Here is a 26,965-nt window from a genome sequence, read left to right on the forward strand (position 1 = left end):
GCACACATTTGTAAAAATATGGCAGGTGTGGCAGTTAAAACAAACAGTGGTGACGATTACTGTTATCAAGTGTCACATGTTAAATTCACATAAAAATTTAACTTCCCTCCCCCCTTCAATTGGTTCCTATAGTCTGAGTAGCCATTACTCTCTGCTCTTCAGCAGTGTCAGCTGGTTGTGAAAACAGAAACCTCCTTTCGATGCTATTTCTCTGATTTATTGAGTCCCAGTTTGCTAAACAGAGGTCCCTGTCTTGTTATAGGCACTGACCTTAAGTATACATTTGTAAAAACAGTCAGTTTGGCATAGACCTCCTGTGGGAGTCCTGTTGACACAAATACATCACCATCACAGGCTGTAAACAATTGATCACAAAATGGAGTATATTCTTTGTTTATTTTTACTTTTTACTTTCCCTGATATCTTTCCCTTTGTCTTCCTTTTCTGATTTGTCTTTTTCAAATTTTTCTTTTTCCGGTTTTGTCACACTATCGTAGGAAGGGGGAGAAGTGGTGGAAGGTGTCACATCGGTTTTCTCTGGAGTAGAATTCTCATTTAGTTTGTCAATGAGGATTTCTTCTTTGATAGGTGTTCCATCACCTTCTTTGCCTTTGTCTTTCTTATAGATAGATGAAACCTTTTTAACTTTCTGCTTCAGGAGGTAGCGTCTGTAAGCTCTCTGGATAACAATAGCAGACACCTCCTCTTGCTTGCGCTTCAAAGTGGTGGTGATGGGCTCATAAGAGACTTTGGAGGGGTTTGATGCCATGAAACGCTCTTCCATCTGTATTCGAAGGGCATCCATTTCTCCACTCTCACCCAAAACGCGCTTTGTAAAAGCAAATAAAATATCGAGGCAATGGATACGGTCTCCACTGACCATTGGCAGGTCCATAGCAATGAGCTGGACTTTGTTTGGTTTTGCTATGAGAAGAGGAGGATCTAGGGCATCTGCAAAATCAGAGAGCTTGGCAAACTCAATGAACTGGGTTGCATCAGGATCAAACTTCTCCCAAACCTCATAGAACATCTCAAAGTCATCCTCACTCAGGGGCTCTGCACTTTCTTCAGTAGCAACACTGAAGTTCTCCAGGATGACAGCGATGTACATGTTCACTACAACCAGAAAGGATATGATGATGTAACTGACAAAAAAGAAAATCCCAACAGAGGGGTTCCCACAGTCTCCTTTAACTGAACTTCCAGGGTGATCTTTTTCAGGGTCACAGTCTGGAGGTCCACTGTTGAGAATAGGTGCCAGCAATCCATCCCAGCCAGCAGAGGTGGTGATTTGAAACAGGCAGATCATGCTGTTGCCAAAGGTCTCAAAATTGAACATGTCATCAATTCCAACTTCCCTCTTAACATAGGCAAAGTTAGACATTCCAAAGATGGCATAGATGAACATGACCAGGAAGAGCAGGAGGCCAATGTTAAACAAGGCAGGAAGGGACATCATTAAAGCAAAGAGCAGTGTGCGGATCCCCTTAGCCCCTTTGATCAGACGTAGGATTCGGCCAATCCTGGCAAGACGGATCACTCGGAACAGGGTTGGGGACACAAAATATTTTTCTATCAGCTCAGCAAGAAACATTCCTGTGGAAAACCATTAACCAACAAAAATAGTGTTAATAATAGCAGAAAACAATTATTTACATTGTAAGATGAATACTTATTGGGTTTTACAAAAAGTATATATAAGAGTTAGCTACACATACATGCACATATAACTCAATATATATATACACACACACACATACATATATATATGTATGTGTGTGTGTGTGTGTGTATATATATATATATATATATATATATATATATTCAGTAGATGTTCAGTAAAATGAAATTGGTATTTTGGCTTTATAACATTAAAGACTTTATATCAAATGAAGATACCTAATGGTCAATATTCCCTGATCAAAAAGCACCTATTAAAATAATGAGTCAACCATTGAAAGTCTAAAGATGTTATAGACAGTAGCCAACATAGAAATACTAGTCCTTCTATTTGTATAAGTAGTAAAAGATAAAATAAGATTTCTGATTAGGAACATGAGAGTTCTTGTCCTTCTGAGATATTGAGAGTGAGCTTGTTATATTTGGGAACAGAGAGAAAATCCTGGCTTTGGAGAAAGACACACTGGAAACTGAATCCTACCTTTTGGTGTTATGCAGTATGAAATGGTGATAATTTCAACTTTCTGTTGTTAAAGGAACCTTTACTGAGTATTTCCTTCATGCTAAGCAGAGTGATAAATACATTTATTTACATAACCTGATTTAATCCTTGCAATAATACTTTACAAAAATATTTCTTGGAGAACCAGGAATTGGAGAGCTGATGTAACTTGTCTTAGTTCACAGAGCTGATAAGCACAAATAGGGGATCCCAGGTCAGATCTGTTTGACCCTGAAATCTCATCTGTTAAAACAAAATTGTATTGCTTTCAAAAGCAAAAATGCACATATTTATGGGGTACCATGTGATGTCCCAATATATGTTACATTGTGTAATGTTAAAATTACCCTAAACCTCTATCCTCGAACATTTACATTAATAGAGTAAAGAGTAAAAATCTTCCTTTCTAGCTTTTAAAAATATAACATGCATTATTATAATCTATAGTCACCATACTGTGTGGTATCACACCAACACTTTATACTCTTCCTTAACTATAACTTATTCCTGGCTTGGGGTGTTGTGAGTGGTAGAGTTTTCCTAGCAAGCACTAAGTCCTGGGTTTAATCCCCAACACTGCCAAAAAACAATAATCTCATTGATAAGCCCTCCCCATCTGCCCTCCTCCATACTGTCCCTATCCTTTGGTAAAACACCATTTGATTCTCAACTTCTAAAAGATCAACTTTTTATATTCCTCATCTTTTAATGACTATATTATTACCTCATGTCATTATTAGGAGGACAATATTGAATTACACATTTTTATAATGTTCTATTCTATTAGAGAAAGTAGTGTAAATAGGAATACAGACATACTGTGGAGATTTGCAGTGTTGGTTCCAGATAAGCACAATAAAGCAAATACAACAATAAAGTGAGTCACATGAATTCCTTGATTTTCTGGCCATCTAAAAGTTTATGATTATTCTATTCTGTGGCTTATTAAACGTATAGTAACGTTGTTTCTGAAACATATACATACACCTTTATTAAAATACTTTTTTCTAAATAGTGTTAATGGTTATCTGAACTGTTAGAAAAATAGTGTCAATATGCTTGCTTGATGCAGAGTTGCCACGAACCATTAATTTGTTTAAAAAACCCATGAAAAGTGAAATAAAATGAGTTATGCTGTACACTATTTTACTTTTCTGTATATGTTCCTTTTCTCAAATAGACTAAGCCTTGTCTAAAATCTTCTAAAATGACTTCTAGCATCTCACTGAGTATTTTACACATAAGAATTTAGTATACTTTGATGATAATGAATCAGATTTTTTGAACATAATATCTATTTATGAAAAGGAATGTTCAAAATCATAGAAAAAATCTGATTCAAATATAGCATTATGTTTATATGTGTAATCATGTATATTAATTTATACATACACTATTTCAATTACCAATAACATCATATTTATGAACTATTTGACCACATGATTTATGTGTAAATGTGTATCTTAGTTTATTCAAACCAAGACTTATCTATACCACAGGAATATTACTGGGCACAAGAGTATTACAACAAGTTGTAGTTATTGTCTTCTGAAATGGGACAAGGTGATAAATGAAAGCTGAACATTTAAAAAAAAATCAACACATCACTTCATGCACAGACAAAATTGGATAAATAACAAATTGAAGAACAGACTACTGGAATACAAATAAAATTTTGAAATGAATGAAAAAAATAGTGAAAAACACCTCTAAAGTTTTGAAACACAAATTTTCACTATTAAATTCCTTAATTTAATAAAAGCACCTCTTCTTACCTACAATGGAGAGAATGACCACCACAAAATCAAAAATATTCCATCCAATGGTAAAATAGTAGTAACGAAGGGAGATTAGTTTCAGCACACATTCTCCAGTGAACAGAACAATGAACACCAGGTTAATCCAGTATAGAATATTCGTCATTTCTTGACTCTGGTCATCAGTTTCCACCATCATGGTGACCATGTTGAGGCAGATGAGGATCATGATGCTGATGTCAAAGACTTGTTTGGTTACAAAATCAAACACCATTCCTTGGAATTTGTTCTGAAACAAATAAAATAAATAATTTACTCAGAAACTTCAATAAAATCTAATTCAACTTATCTCACAGCAATATGAAAATGTAGCTTCTATAAAACCACATTTACTGTATATGTAATAGATAATTCTGTATATTGAAATATCCAATTCTTTTCACATGAGTTAGTTTATGTACACTACTCATAATGCAAATTTTATAAACTGGCTATAGGTTACAAACCAATTATTATGATCTTGGTGCATGTATTATGTGTATGAAAGACAGTAAATATTTGTAACTATAACAAATATTTGTATTCCATGTGCTGGGGAGTAGGTGTTAAAATTACCTTATAGATCTAATAAATAAATACATCTTTAGAATTTTCTCTCATTTATTTCTTGTTTTGACCTCTTTCCTCTCTACATAGCTATAGCATCTTAATATTATAGTTTTTAAAATTAATTTTTATTGGTTATTTTTCTTAATATTATAGTTTAAGAAAATGTTTTTTTTACATTAGTGGAAAACTGATGAAATTGGATCAAATTCTGTATTCTGCACCATGGAACTGTACCAAGGTTAATTCCTCACTTTTGATAAGTTATCTAGGGTTATGATGTAAGATGCTCTTCCTTCACACAAGAAAATCTTTGCAAAGATTATATGGAGCAACTCTTCTGTAAGAATTAAAATATCTTTTAAAAAGTGTATAGTTCAGGATGGGATGTAGTAGCACAGAGGCAGAGCACTTGCCTAACATGTGGGAGACCCTGGGTTCAATCCCCAGCAGAAAAAAAAAAAAGAAAAGGAAATAAAGAAAAAGATATAATTCACAATTCAGATACTGTCCTAGTCAATTTTGATCTTGTAAAATTACATTCTTAACTCGTATGCCAGTTCTGATTACCAGATCCTGTTTTATTCTATTTTGTCTGTATCTGCTTAATATTTTAGACACTACAGAGGTGGGTCCTGACAATTTCTGGGAGCTGTCTTTCTCTATCTTCTCAACTGGAATGACTGCTACCAATACATTGATACCTTGGCACATTGATAGATCTATAGCTTGCCCAGATCCTGACACTTACATTGTTCTGGATTCTCCATTCCAGTGCTCTACCATCTTCTGCTGCAAGACTTCTATTACTTCCAATAGAAATTTTTGGGTATCAAACAATACCCATTGTATTTTGCTTTATTCTTTGAATTCATATTTGGTCTGCTGGACTGGACTTCTATTATTTCATCTGGGACAGTCCTCTCAGGGTCTTTTTCTACCCAATAAATGTGTCTAATTTCATTTCCTACAGTCCCTTCTTATTTCTTACTTACTCTAGTTTACCTTTGAAAGTACTGTATTCCCCTTATTTCTACATTCTTATTAAAATTTGCAGATTCTATTGTATCATTTTTATCTTGTTTACCTGTCTCCCATCTAAACAAATCCTGTCACTTCTCTGCTATGGACTTATAGTGCAGTTTTAAATTTTAAGCACTCTATGCTTTCAGAAAACTTTGTTTTTCATCTATCATAAAATTTATGATGTAATATTTCAATATTTCATTTTTAAAATTTTTTATTCTTATTTGTTATATTGGACAGCAGAATGCACTACTATCCATATTATACATATACAGCACATTTTTCATATCTCTGGTTGTATACAAAGTATATTCACACTCTTTGTATCTTCATACATGTATTTAGGGTAATGATATCCATTTCATTCCACCATCATTTTTACCCCCATTCCTCCTCCCTTCCCCTCCCACCCCTTTGCCTTATCTAGAGTTCATCTAATCCTCCCATGCTCCCCCTCCAAACCCCACTATGAATCAGCCTCCTTATATCAGAGAAAACATTTGGAATTTGTTTTTTTTTTGGGGGGGGGATTGGCCAACTTCACTTAGCATTGTATTCTCCAACTCCATCCATTTATCTGCAAATGCCATAATTTTATTCTCTTTTATTGCTGAGTAATATTCCATTGTGTATATATACCACATTTTCTTTATCCATTCATCTATAGAAGGACATATAGGTTAGTTGCACATTTTAGCTATTGTGAATTGTGTTGCTGTAAACACTGATGTGGCTGTATCCCTGTAGTATGCTGTTTCTAAGTCCTTTGATTATAGACTGAGGAGTGGGATAGCTGGGAAATGGTGGTTCCATTCCCAGCTTTTCATGGAATCTCCATACTGCTTTCAAATGGTTGGCACTTAAAATTTTTTTTAGTTGTAGATGGACAAAATACCTTTATTTGATTAACTAATTAATTAATTTTTTAATTAATGTGTTGCTGAGGATCGAACCCAGTGCCTCACATGTGCAAGGAAAGCACTCTACCACTGAGCCACAACCCTAGCCCCTGGTTGGCACTTATTTAACTTTGGTTTTCTCTCTTCCACTTGTTTGCAGACTTTCAAGGTCCAAATTGTCATTTTTGTCTCACAGCAGTAGCATTTAGGGTGTAATAATATTAAACTACCTTAAAATCCAAAATTTTCATATTATCAAGATCAATAAAAAGTTCCTTAGATTCCCTGCCCATAAGTTTTCAAATAGGATGACAATGTTCAACTCCAATCATGACTCACTATGTGCTATCTCCAATTTAAATCCTATGGTGCAGAATATGCTGGGGAAAAATGTATAACCTTGAATCCTTCCCCAACAAAGAATATGTTCCCCAACTTCATCTTGGTCCTAAACATCAAGTAGCAATCTTTCATCCCTCATTGTTCACAGGATCATTCTAACCTTCTCAGAAATTTCCCATTTCCCCACCCTTCTTCCCCTCCTTCTCCTTTTCATTCTTGGCAACAACAAAATTAATTAGTGTAAAGAAAAACTTCTACTTCTTTATTCATATCACATTATCTTGATTTCCACACTTTTTTGTGATAGTCAAAATTCACTCTAACCTAGAGTATTATGTTTTTGACCCACAGTCTGTCCAACTTTATTCCGTGTTTGTTTTTTCTCACTCTTCAATATTTTCTTCTCCAGATTCCTTTTACTGTGCTTCAGACCTAATCTCTCAATCTTAAGAAATCTTCATTTTTACTACTTCTTCTAATTATTCACTTTTTCTCTCTTTCTCGCTATTTGGTTGCCAAATTATGCAAACTACCATCTTCAGTTTCTCAACACTCTTGTTTCTCATATGACACCACTGTTCAACCAGTGTGCAGGGCAAAAACTCAACATTTTTGTTTCCCTGTTGTCTTTCCCATATTCAGTTAATATACACACCTTCTAATTCCACGTTGGTGATAGCTCGCAAATCCATCTACTTTCACTCATATTCATTTCTCATTCTTTCACTCTGGCTCAGGCTACCTACCATCTTTGAAATAACTCCCAAACTTGTCTCCAACATGCACATATCTGTCTCTGTAGAACAGCTTGAGTGATCACTGTAAAAACTAAACTGACTAGGTCTGTACTGATGTTTTACTACTGCTCTTAGGATAAACAGAATTCCTATAAAGCCTGGTCCCTCGTACTTGTAGTTATCAAAATGTCCCAAATGAACCCCTTCTATAGGGCTTTTCACATCCCATTTTTCCTATCATACTTTCTCATGGACCCTCAGCTAATGCATAACATTGGTAAAGCCTTAACTTCCCTAATCAACCCTTGCCTCTTATCTACATTCAGAGCTCCATGTATCTGCTCTTTCTTGGATATTTCTATTTGTTAATGTCACTTATGATTATTATCTTTTGAATTAGCTGGACTGTAGATTGTTGAATATTTTAATTAAAATTCTTAGCATAGTGCACGAATAGTTAATGAATGAATGAATAGATGGATTTTATCAGATTATTTCCTAACTTTCGAAACTATCACTGATAATATTTTATCTAAGTGCATTGATATTTTCACATGCATCCCTACCACTACCCAGGTAAGCCTATGTGTTATTTAATGGAAAATCTTTCTTGCTTGTTTTTTTTTTTTTTTTTTTTTTTTTTTTTAAAGATATGCACTGTTTAATCACTCTCATTCTCTCATTGATTTACTTTTCCCTATAACTTGGAGAAGTGCCCAAGGATTAATGCTCAGGACTTTTGTTTTTTTTTAATTATTTTTCAAAAATGGCTACAGTGATGCAGCCACATCAATGTTATAGCAGCTCAATTCACAATAGCCAAACTATGGAACCAACCTAAATGCCCTTCAACAGATGAAGAAATAAAGAAAATGTGTATGTATACACAATGGAATATTACTCAGCCTTAAAGGATAATAAAATTATGTCATTTGCAGATAAATGGATGGAGTTGGAGAATATCATGCTAAGTGAAATAAGCCAATCCCTCCAAAACAAAGGCCAAATATTTTCTCTGATGTGTGGATTCCAATTCATAATAAGGCAGGGGGCTAGGGAATAATAGAGGTACTCTGAATTAAACAGAGGGGAGTGAAAGGAGGGAAGGGGGTATGGGGGTAGGATGATAGTAAAATGAATCGAACATTATTACCCTATGTACATATATGGTTATGTGACCAGTGTGATTCTACACCATGTACAACCAGAAGAATGAAAATTATACTCCATTTACATGTGATGTGTCCAAATGCATTCTACCATCATGTATAACTAATTAGAACAAATAAAAAAAATGGATCTGTATTTCAAAACTCAACCAAATTCTGTTCTGACAACTTCAAAATTCTAGTCTCAATCTGGACATTCCATAACACCTAAATATTACTTGCAAACATTTTTAAAGATTCCAATTTATATTCACAGAACCAATAATTTTGTAAAATGTCAACCATTTTAGATTCTCTTATCTATACATCATATTTTGTTTCCTACGCTGCACAGCTGTCTCATCCATTGAGTTTTCTTCTTCTTGACCCAGTTAGCTCTTGCGTTCCAATCCTGTTGGTATGGCCCAGATTACAGATTGATGTTTACATAGATGTGTTTATTTTCTTAGCTATGGCCTGGAATTATTCCCATACCAGTCTCTGTGTAAAGCTCTCTAAAAAATGTCTTTTTCTTCACATTATTATGCTGATCGCTTAACTACATTGCACTTGCTCAATTAAAAACTATTTCTTCAGACACATGTGGTCATCTTGTCTCATCTAACTGTCTACTATTAAAAAAATCTTTTCTCTTCATAAAGGAGAAAAGGAGAAGGACTTTTTTTTAATTTGAAGGACCTTGAAGTGTACATTTTCTCATATATTTGTCCTCTATTTTTTTCTTTGCATTCATTCAAATTGTATCATTCCTCAATGATTATGCTCAAACTGTACATTCCTTATATTTTGTCCAATGTAACTATTCACTTTCTTTGAGCTAGTGGCAGATCTACAAACTGAAAATTTGATTATGGCTAGGTTTATATGGTCACATTCGATTCACGAAGCCAGGATTGTTGGATAGTGTTAGATTGCCTTACACTATGTGCACCTTGGGGGAGGAGACCTGAGATTTAATATCTGAGCTATTCCTCCAGAGGTGATGAAATAATTCAAGGACTCTCCTGACAGCAGTTCCCTGAAGCAGCCAAACAGAAGCATCAGTCATTGGCAAATGACAATTGGAAGAGCCATAAAAAATTATTAAAAACATGGCATCCTCCAATTTTTGGTCAGGGTAGCAAGGGAAAATATGATTTTTGATTATTTATTGATTGGTACTGGGACTTGAACCCAGGAGCACTTTATCACTGGGCTACATGCCCAGACCCCCCCATCGGTTTTCATTTTGAGACAGGATCTTGATAAATTGCTTAGGGCCTTGCTAAGTTTCTGAGGCTGGCCTTGAACTTGCAATCCTTCTGCCTCAGCCACCCAAGTTGCTAAGATTTCAGACATGTGCGACCGTGCTCAGCTTGCTATTTTTTTTTAAGTAGGAAAAAAAAACCTGTGAAACTATTTCACACACTAATAGTCTGTAGAAAATAGGGCCTGAGATCTATCAAGTACGCCAATAAGTTCCTACTGAAGTCAGAGACCATTCACTATTTCCATGTTATGTATGTGTTTGCATGTTTGTTCTTTTCTACATTATAAGGATCTCCTTAATGACTTCAGTTCTGTGTGCTACTACTAGTATTTAAGACTAAAATGTTTATTTATAGTTAAGATGCATATGTTTACATATATATTATAAATGTATAAAATATGCAGGTCATAAATATACAAATATTCAGGCTATTTAGCCTGCTTAGTCACATTATTAAGGTAAAATTATTGTGTGGCAAGTTCACAAAAATACTACTTTCTCTCAATTTTTGTTGCAAAAGTGAACCTGGGATAAAAGTATACTGTTCTTACAGCAGGACGAGGTATGGGTTTTTGTGGTTTCTTTGAGCCCAGTTTTTTCATTGCATTGTAGTATTTCTTCTGTTCCTCTGTCATAAAAATGTCTTGACCTCCAAAGTAAAGAAATAAAAACAACACTCATTAAAACCATGTTCTTTGCCAGCTATCAAATGCAACTCAATAATCACATGAAATTGACTCCCATATTTTCTTCAAATGTCCCTATTATCTCTATTAGGGGAGATGCATATTTTGACATATAAATTATGCCATACTAGGTCATATTCACATGCTGGACACATTAAAAATCTATCTGAATTATCAGTCATTTTAAAAACTTGCAGATTATTAATCTTAAAATAATTCTGATTTATGTTGGTTTCTCTTAGTGATTGCATTAGGGAACCTGAAGGAAATAGTGCAATCGATTTAGTTTACATCTTCGAGCAAAGAGAAAGTTTATTATACTTATCTTCTTTTTCTGTTGGTTGAAGTTATCTATGATGACACCAATGAACAGATTCAGAGTAAAGAATGAACCAAAAATAATAAAAATGACAAAATAAAGATACATGTATAGATTGTCTTCATACTTGGGTTGCAATTCTACCTAAAAATACGAAAAATGATAAGCATTAGATTTAATACTTGTTTAATAAAAGTACATCCATAAATTTTCAATTCTATAAGCAGATTTAATGAACCTTTAAATGTAAAATATTGGTTGAAGAACCCTGTAAGACTATTCACTGAGTTGAGAATAAAATAATTCATAGAAAAGTATAAATAACTATAAGCAATTTCACAAGGTAAATTTCTAGATTATGAATGCATTTTTCTTTAGCAAACAAAGATCTCAACACAGCATGCAAATTGAGGATTTTCTCCTTCTATAGAAGAAAGTCTAACGTCCAGATTATTCTATTTTAAAATTATTAGCATTTACGTTCTCTGCCTAGTTTCCTCATCAGTGAAATGAAAATAATACAACCCAAAACTTTACAGGGTAGCTATGAAAGTTAAATATGTTCATATATGAAAAGTGCAGAGCTTGGTCAATAATAATTGCTAAGTATAAATATTTAGTATTTATTATACATTTTTTAGGTAGGCTAGATCATTATTATATATAGTCCATGTAGATATATTTTGCAGGATTATTCGTTCCTAAAAATGAGACTGTTGATTCATTTTGTTCATTGAGCACTGTTTCTGTAACAATGGTGCTCCTTTTTGTACAGATATTCTTGGTTAGGAAAACACATTGTAGTTGGTTCAAGCATTGGCTATAATCTACAGTTCAGATCTCACAGGACACTATTCTAACAGAGATAGCCATTCATTGATTATGATCTACTGTGTTATGAAATCAATTTAGAGGATCATGACCAACCTAACTTTTCTAAAGAAATAGAGTAAACTAAATAATATCTGAACAATTTAATGATATGTTTATTTATGTGTCTGTGTGCATAGCAATGATATTTTTGAGTATTTTATAATTAAACACAATACTCATATGGAAAATTGCATCACACAGATATAAAATATAATACATGTCTATGAAGTAAAATCCATAATCTAGGACATTGTCAGAATCTCAGAAACCCTGTATATCCTTTTAAAATATAAGCTCTACCATCCTTGCCAGAGGTAATCATTATTATGACTTTTATGGCAATTATTTTCTTTTATTTTTCTTTACAGTTAACACCTAAGTATGCATTCTTGAGTAGTAAGTTCACTTTCATCAATTTCTGAACTTTATATGAATGAAATCATACTATGTGTTTAGTTTCTTTAGTTGAATGTTATATATTATGATTTCTCTATATAGTTGAAGATGGCTGTATTCATTCATTTCCATCACCATATAATATTTGTTCATTTGAGTTGCTTCTATGTTTATTCTTATAAATTGATTATCCTATACATGTGAACAAATTACTGTAGGGTTTTATTTTTTGGGGGGTGGGGAGTGGTACTGGGGATTGAACTCAGGGGCACTCGATATCATCACACTTTTTAGTACTGCCAATATGGAAGGTATGTAGGTACTGTCTCATCTTGTTTTAAATTTGCATCTTCCTATCTGAAAGTGTTCAATTGCATAGAAAGCAGTAATAAATTAAATTTAAAAATCCATATCAGGTTCATAATACAGTGCAGGGCTTTCAGTGTTTACTGCCTCTGAAGTTAAAAAAAAAAAAATCAGAAAGTTTTTATTCAGAAAGCCAATTGTTGATACCAGAGAAACAGAATTTTGAGCTTAACTGACTTGTTCTACCAAACCAGCAATCAATCTCTTTTTCTAAACCATAATTTCCTTTCTTGTTGAATAGGGAGAAATTAATTGTGCAAAAAATTTCAAAGGTACTGAGGTGTATAAGGTAGATTATAAAACAAAAATAAAATGCTTTATGGCACAAATATAGTCAATACATTAGTAAGTATCAATTGCCATGCTAAACACTATAACAGTGTTAAAAAATTCACAATGAGGGCTGGGGATATATTTCAGTGGTAGAATGTTTGTCTAGCATGTGAGAGGTCCCAGGTTTAATACCCAGCACCATAAAGAGTAAAGAGAAGGGACGGGGTAGTGGCTCAGGGGTACTGTGCTCGACTAGCATGTCCGAGGCCCTGGGTTTGATCCTCAGCACCACATAAAAATAAAGGTACTGTGTCCATCTATAACTAAAAAGTAAATATTTAATAAAAAAGTAAAGAGAAATCACAATGGGTAGAGGAAAAAAAACTCATCAAGGAAGAAATAATGTGAGATTAAATATTTTAATATAATTAAATATATATTTTTATAATATATTTGTGCTCTATAAATAGATTTATAGCTTTATACATAGTTTTATTTTATTAAAATAAGTAAATTACAACACTAGAAATAATGATTTTATCAGACTAAACAATTTTCCCTCTAAATAGACTTACATTTCGTGAATCAACAGCTGCATACATTATATCCATCCATCCTTTAAATGTAGCCTGTAAAAAAAATCATAATATTTAGTTTTCCCCATGTTATGATTTTATAAAATAAATTATTAAAAAATTCTAAAAAGCTAGATAGAAGGATTCTGAATGTTTTTTTACCACAAAGAAATAATATGTTTTAAGTAGAAGATATATGTACTTTGAATTGAACATTACTCAGTATATACATGCATTAAAATATCACATGGCACACCATGAATATGTACACTATTTTATATGTAATTTTAAAAGAGAAAAGAGTACCAAAGTAGGTGAGATTTTTTTCTAATATATGTATGTAAAATACTTTGAGGCTAATATTTAAACTCTTTGGACAATGTTTTATAATATGTATACTGAAAATACTTCAACTTTTGTTTTTCTATGACATCTATCATAATCAACAACTTTTGACTAGGTATGAATATTTTAAGAGTACCACCAGTAAGAAACAAATTCAAAATCACACTGCATTATTTGCTCTTATGCTTTCTTTTCTTATTCTTTTCTATATAGAATTATCACCAACAACCAATCCTAGGAATTTATTCTTGACAATATCCTTAATGTTGCTGAATATTTTGAAACAACTAGTATATGAGAAGAACTTTCCTAATCAGAAAGCAAACATATTTAACTACAATTTACTGCTTTCCATATTTTTATTCTTTTTTTATCTCACATATGGTTATATTTTACAAATAAATTGTGTTATTACACTCTCAAAACTTTCTATTTTAAAACTATTTGGGTTATGCAATAGATAAGGGATTTTAAACCAGTATAATATAGACATTATTCCATTGTCTTATTGTAGGCAGTTTTGCTGTTGAAAATCAGTTTCAATCTGATGCTTTACCCTGTGTAAGTTACATTCTTTTTTTCTACAGATTTATAGAGTATTGATTTTGGTTTTAATATTCTTGAGCTTTAATATAATGTTCTCTTTAAATTATTAATTAATTAATTTTAATTAGGTATATATGACAGCAGAAGCATTTTGATTCATTGTACACAACTGCAGCATAACTTTTCATTTCTTTGGTTGTACAAGATACAGCATTGCACGATATGTGCAGTCATGCATGTACCTAGGGTAATGATGTCCAACTCATTCCACATCTTTCCTGCTCCCATGCCCTCTCCCCACATTTTCCTCCCCTTTGCCCAATCAAAAGAACTTAAAATTGTCATAGCAACATAGCCACATCAATGTTTATAGCAGCTCAATTCACAACTAAACTGTGGAACCAACCTAGATGCCCTTCAATAGATGAATGGATAAAGAAACTGTGGTATATATACACAATGGAATATTACTCAATATTAAAAGAGAATAAAATTATGGCATTTGCAGGTAAATGGATGGAGCTGGATAATATCATGCTAAGTGAAGTAAGCCAATCCCAAAAAAACCAAAGGCTGAATGTTCTCTCTCATAAGTGGATGCTGATCCATAATGGGGGGCGGGGACATGGGAAAAATAGAGTAACTTTGATCAATATTTTTTTCTATTGTTGTGGAAATAGTAATACTGAAAACAAAAGATTGGATATTATTTTCAGTTCCTTAGTGCCACAGACTATAGCCTTTTGAGTGTTCCTTTAATATTGAAGATTGTTTATGTGGATTGCCTCCAGGAGCAAGTAGGTATAACATACTATGCACATTTGAAGGGCTCAATGAATTCTTATGAATTTTTGGCAGAATTCATAGATAGAAAGATTATCATTTGTAAGACAGAAGTCTTCCTATCTGAAAGTGTTCAATTAGCAGGCAAGAAGACGAGCAGAAAAGGAGAGTTGGAACAAAAGTGTGAAGGTAAGGAATTTGGTTATGGTATTGGTGAAGTTTGGGTAGGTGAAGACTTGACAAGGTCTAGTTACTTACTGTCTGGTACCTGAGAAGGTATCCAGAAATCTTCCATTCTTCCCCTTAGCCACATACACACCTCTCCAACCCCCTATCCCAGAAAAGCACTTCTACTTTGTCAGATGGGATGGTGGAAAACAGTGGGAACACAGATGGAAACCCAGTGACAATGAACTAGTGTCTGTCTACTTAATGCATGTCTGAGAGACTATAAATTTTGTAGAGCTAACTTGTTTCCAACATGTTGCAGATAAGTTAAGTCAGCATTCATGGAGGAATCTAGGAAGATGGGAATGTGGAAGTATTTTCATATACTAAAAAGTACATTCTTTCCTTTTTCTTTTTATATTGTTAATTGCACCTATGTAGTATCCTTAAAGTTACATGCATTTTGGTATTAGTAGCTTTTAAATTTTTATTTAGTTTTAAACTGGCATAAAATTATTTTTATTTATATGGTACAATGTGATATTTAGGAACATGTGCCATTATGTAATTAGTAACTGTTTTTATTTTCTTGAGAAAAAGGAAGAAGAATGTTTATGGCTTTGCTAGAAAATAAGAAACACAGGGAACTCCTGTCCCAAAGGCTGTGATAATACTGCCCATCAGCAGAAACAGGGAGCTTATATAGAGGTGATTCAAGAGAAAGTGAGATTAGGGAGTAGAGGTCAGGAAGGAGAGGATCAAGGAAAATAAGGTCAGGGAGAAGTGTAACTGGTAACTCTTGTTAGTTGGTATATACATTATCAATATTGTGTTATTGATATAATATATTGGTATCTATTAGTTGGTATATACATATCAGTATTGTGTTTAGAACTTAAAATATACTCTTAGTGATATTCAAGAATATCCTACATTGTTATTACTTATAATGGTCATGCAGGACAATAGATCTCCAGAAATGATTTCTCCTGTTGAAGTGAAATGTTTTGTCTTTTGTTCAACATTTCTTCTCCCCACTCTCAGCCCTTGTTAACCACCATCCTATTCTGTTGCTCAGATTCCACATATAAGTGAGATCATATGGTATTTCCTTTCTCTGTGTCTGGATTATTTTAGTTAATAGGTTCATCCATGCTGTTACAAATGACAAGATTTTTTCTTTATGAGGTTGAATAGTATTCCACTGTGTGTGTGAGTATGTATGTCACATTTTCTTTATACGTTCTTCCACTGATGAACACTTAGGTTGATTCTAGAGTTGCCTATTGTGATAATGCTGCAAGAGTAATCAGTATATTTCTATTTGCAATGTGAAATTTGTATGTGAAAAAGATAGGAGTGTGTCTTTTTTCACATTCTGATTTGACATTTGTTTTGGACATATACCCAGTAATGTGATTTATGGATCATATGGTAGCTCTTTTATAATTTTGCATACTGTTTTCCATAATGGCCATGCTAATTTTCATTCCCACTAACCCTGTGCAAGGGTTTTTCCACATACTCGCCAACACTTGTTATATTTCTTCTTTTTGATAATAGTCATTCTAACAGCAGTGAGTTGATATCTCATTGTGGAGAAGAAGAATTTTACACTAATTTTCATTTTATGACACTGGGAATAATAAAATGGTGACTTACTACTTGAAGCAGAGAAAGATATCCAAGTCCCACATTATCAAAGTTCACTTTCACGTTTTTCCATCTGGCAGTTTGATTGCTTTCTATGAGAGCTTTACATTCACTGAAGTTGTTGACCACGCTTACATCAAACATCTCTCCTGTGGTGTAGTTAATGCAATGGTAAAATTTGCCAGCAAAGAGATTCACTCCCATGATACTGAATATTAGCCAAAAAATCAGACAGACCAGAAGTACATTCATTATAGATGGAATGGCTCCTAAAAGAGCATTTACAACAACCTGGCACAGGATGAGAGGGACAAAAAAAGTGAACATCCAACAATTAGTACTTATTTTTACTTACTTTTAAACATGACAACAAGTGTAACAGTCAAATTATATAAAATATATCTGTTCTCAAAGTTGAACGTTGAGTAGAAATATCTGGTAGTCAGCTAAGAATTTTGAAGTTATTATTCAAAGGGTAAAAAGTGAATTTACATTGTAGAATGTTTTCTTGAGAAGAATAATATATGTGTAGCAGATATTCATCAAGAAATGGAACTAACTAAAATGCAAAGAATAATTAAGACTACATAGATATATAAGTAAGATCATCATGTGAGCATAAAAAATGTAAATGCAAACAATACAATTTACTACCAAAATTTGAGAGTAAAAGAAAATATCTGGGGACAAATTATACATAGGAAATATGAAAATTTTTCCATTACTGAAAGAATTAAATCTACTATGGAAAAAATAATGATTCCAAATTGAAAAGAATATACCATGTAACAATTACTTTCTATATAACTATGCACACACACACACACACACACACACACACACCCCTAAACACAACATTCATCTCTGATTGTGTTTGCAATATTCAGATAAAGTCTAAGTAACTATATTCAAATATTACAAAAGCATCATTTTCTGCAGCTTTTTTCTTAACAACTAAACTATAGAGACAGGGCAGCATAATTTTTTAGATGGTAGGGCTGTGGTCTTAGGTTTTGTGTCCCTGGGGATGCCAAACATCAGCACAAATTCCTCCCAGTTCCTTTGTATCACCTTTCTAAGTGAGTTTCATATTTCCACAGCTGACCTACTTTTTAGACTTCGTTTAGCCTGTGTTTGAAAAAGGCCAGATTCAGGCTTCAAAAGGCTCAAAATACATCATATGGAACAGTGAAAAAAGATAAGCAATTGTGTGGTAGTTTTAAATGATAGCAAGTAGGTTTGCTAGTACATTTATAAGGGGAATAAAAAGAGCATATATATATATATATATTTCTTTTGGTGGTTCTCGGGATTGAACCTTGTGTACCCAAGGCAAGCACTCCACCAACTGAGCTATAACCCCAGCCCTGCAAATCTTAATTCAGATTAGCAGTGTACCCCAAGTAAGAGATTTCTCACAGAGTGAGAATCTAGATCTTAGGAAACATTCAGGCATTATATTTTGTGTCTTTAATAATGGCAGGTACTATGGACATCTGATAAACATTGACTGATTGATTATGTCAATGTGCATGTAGAACTTAGAAATCCTCTTTGGATTTGTTATTTCTAATGTAAAAAGAAGATAAGTTCAACTATGATTTTATCCAAATCTAAAGTACTCAGTCTTACTTACCCTCATTCCTTCAAACCGGGATAGGGCTCTCAATGGCCTCAGAGCTCTGAGTGTTCTGAGGGATTTGATGGCACCAAGTTCAGAGTAGCCCAAGGCATTTGCAGTTAGGCTAACCAATGACACCTACACAGAGAAAACAACACAATGTTCTTATTACAGGCAAAACATCTACACATTTGGCTATATAGTTAAACCTTTCTCTGTGCAATAATCCAGTGGTTCTCAAGCTTCAGTCAATTTCAAAATCACCCAGGGGCTCATTAAAATTACTGACAGCTGGCACAGTCTGAGTAGGTTTGGAGTGGGGCCTGAGAATTTGCATTTCTTCAAGTTCCTGGGTAAGGTTCAAAATACTGATCCATAAACCACATTTTGAGAAGCATAATTAAATAGATCAAATAAAATTAGTGAATTAAAATAAAATAAGTTGAGATATTAGTATAACAAAAAGATTACAAGAAAAATGTTTTTTTTTAGTCATTCATACAGACGACTAATGAAGTTGATTAAAATTTTGAAATACTGAGCTAAAAAGAAAACCAGTTATAGGTGGCACAGAAATGTCTGATTTCCTTTGACAATATATAGAAAATTCATGTCAAGAAAATGTATTTCATCCTGAAGCACATCAGCATTCCAAAAGCAGATAAACAGAAACAAATGTGCAGTATAATTTTAAAATTATATTAATATATATATTTGTAAAAGAATGTTTAATAGTAATAAGTAAAGCACACAGAATATTGTTACAAAAATCTTGATTTACTTAAACCAATTTTGCAATGCTATCTGAAAGTGAAATCTCCAAATTTAGAAAAAAAAATAGCTTCAAAATTTTATTTCAACTGGTTTATTTAGTTTCCCTAAAATCAGATGTTTCAGGATTTGTAATCCTCTTCACAGGTAATGAAAAAACAAAGTAACTGAATTATTAACTGTGAGGATTTTCTGTATATAGGAAATGAGGACCTACAGTACTTTACCTTCTCTGAAGACAGAACCAAAAAGATAGCATACATTAAAGAATGAAAGATAAAAGTTAAACATGAAAAATATTCTGAACATGGGAAATATTTATCAGCTGACTAAAAGAGGTTGTAAATATGCAATTTTAATGTAATTTGTATTGCTAGGTTTGAAAAGGAGACACATTCAGACACTGTAGCAGTCTTCTAATTGGTCTTTCGATTTCTAAATGATTCCCTTTCTACTCCATTATTCGCACCCACACCAGTTTCTCTCCCTAAAAGAGCAAGCTGGTTTTGTCACTTCCCTGTATGTCATTCTTCAATGGCTTACTCTTTACTGAATCATGAGTCCAAATTTCTTGGATAGCATCTTGGGTCTCTTCATACTCTTTTCTAACTTTTGTTACCTTGTCATTCAATGACAAAACCAACAAACAGTTTTCTCTTATTTCCTGGCAGTCTATGCCAACCCCCAAAGACTTGTTTCTTGAACTGGCCCTACATGACATACATCAGTATTTTAACACTTGGTGTCCCTCCCTCATCTGAACCTGCTGATGTTCTCATCCCTCAAATTCCAACCTACACTCCAATTCCCTTATGATGCCTTTCCTCTTCTTTCAAGTGAAGCAAATTGCACTTCTAATACAGGTGCCAATATGTCACTGAATACCTATCTGTCTTTACTGTTAGACTGAGAGTCCTTCAGGATGAGAAAAATGACTTAGTTATATTTATAACTTTCATAACAGAATATATGAGCAATATACATATTTTATTTAAAAAACAGTATTAATCAGTTTCATATATACTCATAATAGTTTTCCTAAGTCAAAAATAGTAGATACTGATATATATTAGGATCTATGAGTATGAACTTCAGGAAACCTAAATTTCTCTTAAAAATATTTCTCTATTCAAGTAGTGTGGACTTTGTGACTTTATTTAGATATTTTGAGTATTAGGTATTTTATTAACAATCTGTCAAACTATCACAACCACAAGCTAAGTAGCAAAAAGATATAGTATCATGCATAATCCCATTATTCAAATAAATAAATGGCTATAGTTTTAGTAATTTTTCATTATTCACAGTGTTCAAACATATATACTTTTAAATATTACTTATAGTCTTTTTTATTTTCAGATGACTTTAATGTAATTCTGCATGTACACATGTTACATTTAGTAGTAATTTGTCTCATATTCAATTATTTTAAAACTCTTCTGTATTCTGGCATCCCACCTTCTGTTATTTCAACACCAATGTAGTATAATAAACCTTTAAATAACTGGATGATAGTGAATCTGTTTCTATCAACACAAAAATCAAGTGATAACTCTTGCTTTTTGGACTTTCAAATTTCCTTGGAGTTAATATTCCATTTGTATGACAAACACTTCTCAACAGGCCCTTTTCATGATAAAGATACTAATGACAAAGATGCTTGGTAAGAATTTAAATATTTCTATTTTGTGAAATGTGAGAGTGAAAAATAAAAATTCCATAATTAATATATAATTTTGAATAACTTAGAATTTCAAATATAAATTTGAACCTAAACCAATAAGAAAATAAGGTGGCATTTGATTTTTCTGCCCAGAATGTATACATACTTTATTTGGCAATATTTTAGGTATCCTTCCACTGGGAAAGTAGAAAGTATCATTTATATTTCAGCCAATGCAGGACTTACTGAGTGCCCACTACAAGACAGCCACCATTGTCAGGACTAGTACCTATTATCAGCTGCCACAGAAAGAAATAAGAGACTGCAGAATACTCACATCAACAATCAGGAAGTCTAGCCAGCACCAGGCATTGGTAAAATACATTTGAAATCCATATGCAACCCACTTTAGAAGCATTTCCAGGATGAATATATAAGTGAAAACCTTGTCAGCATATTCTAACATGGTCTTAATGGTTTTTCGCTGCTCAATATATATATCCTCAAAGGCCTGTAAGTGGAAAACAGTTTCATTGCATAAACAGTCTCTAATTTATGTATAAGGGAAAGACACATATGCAAACCTTTCATGGGGTGCCCAATGCAGGATGGGTTAGTGCTTCTTAGGGCTGCATTTACTTTATGGTTATCTGGACACAAGTGACTACTGAATGGGCATTTCAGTCCACTGAGGAATTCCAATAATTAAATTTTGGTATTAGAGTATCCCAAAAGAGCTTAAAATTTTAAGAGGCAGAAAGTCATTTGGGTGTAGATCTGCTTTCTTCAGTGCAATCACTGAAATGTGCCCTCACAGTGATACAAATAATGGGCAAGAAGGCCCCTTGGCCTCTGGAAAAGAAAAGGGATTATTATCTTTTACTTCCCCTGCCCCCCCAGGATGGGCATATATGCTCTGTCCTCATTTTGTAGAGTTCTTGGGAAAAGGTAGGGAACTCAACTGCAGAAGCCCCTTGGCTTTATAGAATCAAAAGTCAATTTATCTAGCTCAATCTTCTTATAGGGAAAACTACCAGGATGACATGGTAGCCTGGATCAAGGACAAAAGAGGCTTATGATCAGGGCTCAACACAAGGGCCTGAGAGCTCTGGAGCTCAGCTTGTGGCTGGAAACTCCCAGAAACAAGTCATGGTGCCAGCATGTTTTTGCAATTTGGTGAGCCTAAACTGAGTATAATCACTAGTCAGCCACTGATAAGACTTCACAGGTTCCTCTTTCCTTGGCATTAAAATACAAGGCTGGTCTTCTGGACAGAGTACATGGCAGGATGCAGGATTTTTGGTTAAATCAGAAGTCAGCTTAGAGGCCTCCAGATACAATGCAGTTGTCTTCATAATAAAATTAACTCATTGAACATTCTAGTAAGTAATTGAAAAGCGAAGGAAATGCAATGATATTTATATCATCAAATGGGAAAATGAGTCACATCGTTTTCATTATATCGGTCAGCATTTTGACCAAACTGGCCATTCCAGTAAGTGACATTAGGTTTGCAATGCTCTCTAGTCGCTATTCCTCGGTGATTGAGTTAGCTCACTCTTTGCCACGGTTGGCAAGTAGTGAATCCATGTGAACAAGACAGTTGAGTTCCATGAAGCATGGAGCTTAAGTTAAGGAGTTTGGTATTTAGCTGACAATTGCCCATTAAATATACACATTCATTCTTAATAGATGACCTGTTACTAAAAATCTTTAATTATCATAAGATACCATACTAACCTGGGTTTAATTCCATCTGAGGATTACAACAGAAAAAGCAATGACAGTTGCTCTTTACTGGGCCTCTCATGCTGTGCTAAACACATCACATGTATTGTCTTTCATTCTCACAAATATCTTATTCTAAAAAGTGCAACATGAGGTTCATTGGAGGGAAAGGGAAAGGGCTTCAGAGTAAAGGAGAAGGAGCAGATTATGTACCACCTACCAGAGCCCCACTGCTGAGCAGAATCATGAAGACAATGAACGTTTCAAACCAGTTGTGCTCCACAATCTTATAGCATGTTTTCCTCAGGTTCCACCAGAGTTTCCCTTTGCCTTCCTCTATGCTTATCTGACAGCACTTGAACTTCCGTACACAATCTAAAATATGTGAGAGTAAATGAAGAAAGATTCACTCTTTAATTATGTATCTTTGTATTGGTGGAACATGCATCTCTATTATTCCCCTATATTATAAATAACTACTTTTTAAGATGATTTTATTTATAGGAATCAAAACAGTCTATATGGCTTTTTACTCTTCATTGAATAAATATTTATTTTTATGTTTCTAGGACTATTATAGTGGATTATATTACATTATGAAAACATAAAAGTAGGATGACAGGAAGAAAAGTAATATTACTTAAAGTTGGTATTTCCATCCTGCCCTTGTATTGAGTGTAATTCCATTCTATATGGAAATTATACATATATGAATTTTAAAATCTGTTCATTTAATGGTATATTTAAATATTTCCCATTTTATCATAAGCAAGTATACTTAAGAAATATTCCATAATATTTTTCTAAATAGTATTACTAAAATTTATATAATTATTCCACTATTATTGAATATTTGGGTTGCTTTAATTCTGACCATTAGCAGTACCAACGTAATAAGCACGTTTACATAATTTGTATAATTTGTGGACTACTAGAGCAAAGGTTCCTAAATATTTACTTAATATTAGCCTTATTTAAAAAATCAAATTAAAGAAATTATACTACTATAATACTATGACATATAAGACATCCTTGCTGTAAAAGAAGATGCATTTTAACTAGGGGTGATTTGTCTACAGATTCTATAGTTATGGAAAGCAACGATTATCACAAGATAAAAAGTTTATAAATGTTCATCAGTGAAGTTTAATTTCTAAACCTTATGGAAGATGTGTGGAGTTGTGGCTAGATCTTAAAAGATACATGAGAATCATGTCTAGAACATAAAGCTGTAAGAATGAAGAAGTAATATAAGCAAAATTTAGTGACAGGACATTCTGAGAGCTTCAGAGAAGGAACTAGAAGTTAAGACTAGAAAAGTATCTTAGAGCCAAATGGTAGTAGTTGGTTTGCTACACATCATTATTACAATGGGTAACAGATTCATACCTCAAATAACATAATTTTATCTTTCTTCAGAAAATACTTTTGAGATTATTCCAATGGCATGTTGCCCAATATCATATAACTTGAAGCTCATTTCAGCATTTTTATGATCTACTGTTTTTGTTAACAAATAATAAAAAAAAATTGATCTTGAGTAGCACAGGGAACTGTTACTTAAGAACAGATTGAGGGCTGAGGTTGTATAGCTCAGTGGTAGAGTGCTTGCCTAGCATGTGTGAGGCATTGGGTTCAATTCTCAGAACCATGTAAAATTAAATAAATAAAATAAAGGTTTTGTGTCCATTTACAACCAGAAATATTAAAAAAAAAAAGAACGGATTGACATGTACATATATCAATTAGTACACACTATCCTATGACCAAACAGTCGAAGACAAATTACCACTTTCACTTTCTTTTTTTAAAAAACTCTAAACCTATGGAAAGATATGTATGGCTTGATGTTGTCTCCCATGAGATACTTTAGATGACTACAGAAAATCCAGTTATCAAAATATCTCCAAGGTGAACAGGATCCTCAGAAATAAAAGCATCTAATTATGTAAGTTAAACCTGTTTCTTAAAAATTGCCATTGTTTTGATACGGAAAAAGCAAAGAATGTGCAAATAAACAATTGTTAGACAGGCCTAGACTATTAAAGGTAGATAGAGAGGTAAACCTGTAAGGAAAGGGGGACAGAGAGACAACAGCCAGGCGCCCAATGCCTTACAGACCTTCCGTGAAGCAAGCTTCCGGTTCCAGAGACTCTTCCGGTTCCGCCTCAGGCTGCTCTCCCTCAGCGGGGGCTCCTATATCGACTGTGCTGCCTTCAGATGAACTGGTTGCATTGAGTTTCTGAAAATCAATCCCACAGAGAAAAAAAAAAAACTTTTAAATTTTTTCTGTAATCTAAGTATAAAAATTCATAAGGGGTGGTGTCCCACCCCCCACGTCTTCCATATGCATTTTCTTGATCTGTAATTTAAAAGTAACTTAAATATATTGCCAGTCTGCTTTGATACAAGTGGGGGGTCACAAGATTAGATACAGCACTATAGTATAAATTTTTTCAAGAAAATATGATGCTAAATAAATTTGAAGTTCATGTATACATATTCTGAAATATTGATTTGCAAATTAGTTTGTAAATGACATAGTTGTTTCATTCTAAAATTGTGACCCAACCAACAAAAGCTACACGAGTGTATTTTCATGTCAAATACAGAAAAGATTTGATTAAATGCACATAAACAGCAACAATCTAAATTTATCCACTTTTCATTGACATGAAAACTTTTACTACTGATTATTATCAAATACATTCTATTATTTTCTAATTCCGAAAAGAGCAGCACGTTGTTAGCTAGATAGCAAGAGCTGATATTTTGCATTCTCTTTGGCCAATGCACTCCTGCGATTCATTGTGCATTTGGAAACTACTTGTTACTCTGGCACTCTTACCTGTCCTGCTAGTACAGGCAGAAATGAATCTTTGGTGGTTGTTGTTTTTCTTTCTTTTTTCCTTTGGTTAAATAAAGTATCACCAAAAGAATAAGATAGTAGACAGAAGTTGACTTAAATTTTGAAATGCAATAAACTTTAGCCAGGTCAGGCCACTCTTGGGATCAGTATAATAAATGAAGGGATCCCAATCTTGAACCTGGTCTTTAGAAAGATGCAGAGCCAGGTGTGAGTGCCACACAGAATCAGAGTAGTTTTGGCCACAGCATTCTTGAACCTGTTACAATGTTATTACCATTAGTGCATAACATTAGAAATGGCTGAGCTGAAAAGAGCTACTTTATACAGAGGATGAAATAAGCACATGATAAAATGCACACTGAAGTATGTTAAACTAGATTAAAATGGATGCTGTAGTCAATACAGAAAAGATTCAACCTACATTTGGACTAAGGATTATGTGGGTTTTCCTCTAGGAAGATGGTTCCTTTATTTTATGAAAATAACTTTACATAAAATATTTCCTAAACATATTGGCTCTGACCAAGTAAAAATATTTACATCTCATATGAGATTAAAAATGTTTTTGCCTCAGGTAGTTTATTGAAACTAATGACAGATGCATAAATATTAGATACTCCTGCCATCTTAGAATTAGTTTTGTGATTATTTTTATATTTTTCCAAAATAGGTAAATCAAAGATTATATAAGTTGCTAGAAGATTAATTTTCTACTTGGTAGGCATAGCACAATACTAGGCAATTGATCATAATACCTTTGTCATTAAAATTTGAATCTATTTTGGTCTAAGATGAAACATCAAAATAAGAACATTTATTATGAATATTCTAACATTTTAGACTTATTCTGATTCATATCCTTCTCTTTCAGTTAAACTGTCTTAAATAAGTAGAGTTGAATTTATACGCATGTAATTGAGCAAGAAGTTACTAAAATATCCCTGTGTTTTAACACATCTAATTCATATGAAGCTGTTACCTACTATGGATCTGATAATTCAGATCCTGCCATTTGCATGATGTTGTAATATAACACAGGTAATCAAGCAAATTGAAGCTTAGTCACATCTGAACTAACTACAGACAGCACAATGGGGATGGGAAAATGCTCCTTTTAATAATTAGGATAACACTGCAAACAGAATAGGGACAGCTTGAAGTGGGTCCAGGGGAAACAAGGAGCCATATTCAGGACTCTCCACATGCTCTACCGACATTGGCCAATGACCATCAGAGCCTACCTCAGGGCTGGGTAGAATATAAGTGCTCAGTCCATATTGTTAAAAATGAATGGATGACTGAATATCTGAGTGAAAGACTTTCTAACAGAAGGTAGGCTAGCCCTCGATAGTGATAGGGGGCA

General features: G+C 33.5%; 1 protein-coding gene across 5 annotated transcripts in view; it reads right to left on the reverse strand.

Annotated features, from left to right (window-relative positions):
• Positions 1 to 400: 400 nt before the first annotated feature.
• The window catches only part of LOC114101143 (sodium channel protein type 2 subunit alpha), a 92,640-nt gene continuing 66,075 nt past the window's right edge, over positions 401 to 26,965 (reverse strand). For 3 of the 5 annotated variants that reach the window (XM_027946044.2, XM_027946038.2, XM_027946045.2), the window contains exons 17-26: positions 24,855 to 24,975; positions 22,954 to 23,108; positions 21,343 to 21,516; positions 18,587 to 18,709; positions 16,960 to 17,241; positions 13,452 to 13,509; positions 10,979 to 11,112; positions 10,519 to 10,623; positions 3,958 to 4,228; positions 401 to 1,596 (exon numbers count right to left, since the gene is read on the reverse strand). In XM_027946044.2, the coding sequence (XP_027801845.1) occupies positions 401 to 1,596; positions 3,958 to 4,228; positions 10,519 to 10,623; positions 10,979 to 11,112; positions 13,452 to 13,509; positions 16,960 to 17,241; positions 18,587 to 18,709; positions 21,343 to 21,516; positions 22,954 to 23,108; positions 24,855 to 24,975 (2,619 nt within the window). Of the gene's footprint in view, positions 1,597 to 3,957; positions 4,229 to 10,518; positions 10,624 to 10,978; positions 11,117 to 13,451; positions 13,510 to 16,959; positions 17,242 to 18,586; positions 18,710 to 21,342; positions 21,517 to 22,953; positions 23,109 to 24,854; positions 24,976 to 26,965 lie in introns of all 5 variants that reach the window. The other 2 variants (XM_071619383.1, XM_027946037.3) reach the window with 1 other exon arrangement.

Source organism: Marmota flaviventris, chromosome 11 (genome assembly GCF_047511675.1).
Source record: "Marmota flaviventris isolate mMarFla1 chromosome 11, mMarFla1.hap1, whole genome shotgun sequence".
In the NCBI taxonomy this organism is placed as follows: domain Eukaryota; kingdom Metazoa; phylum Chordata; class Mammalia; order Rodentia; family Sciuridae; genus Marmota; species Marmota flaviventris.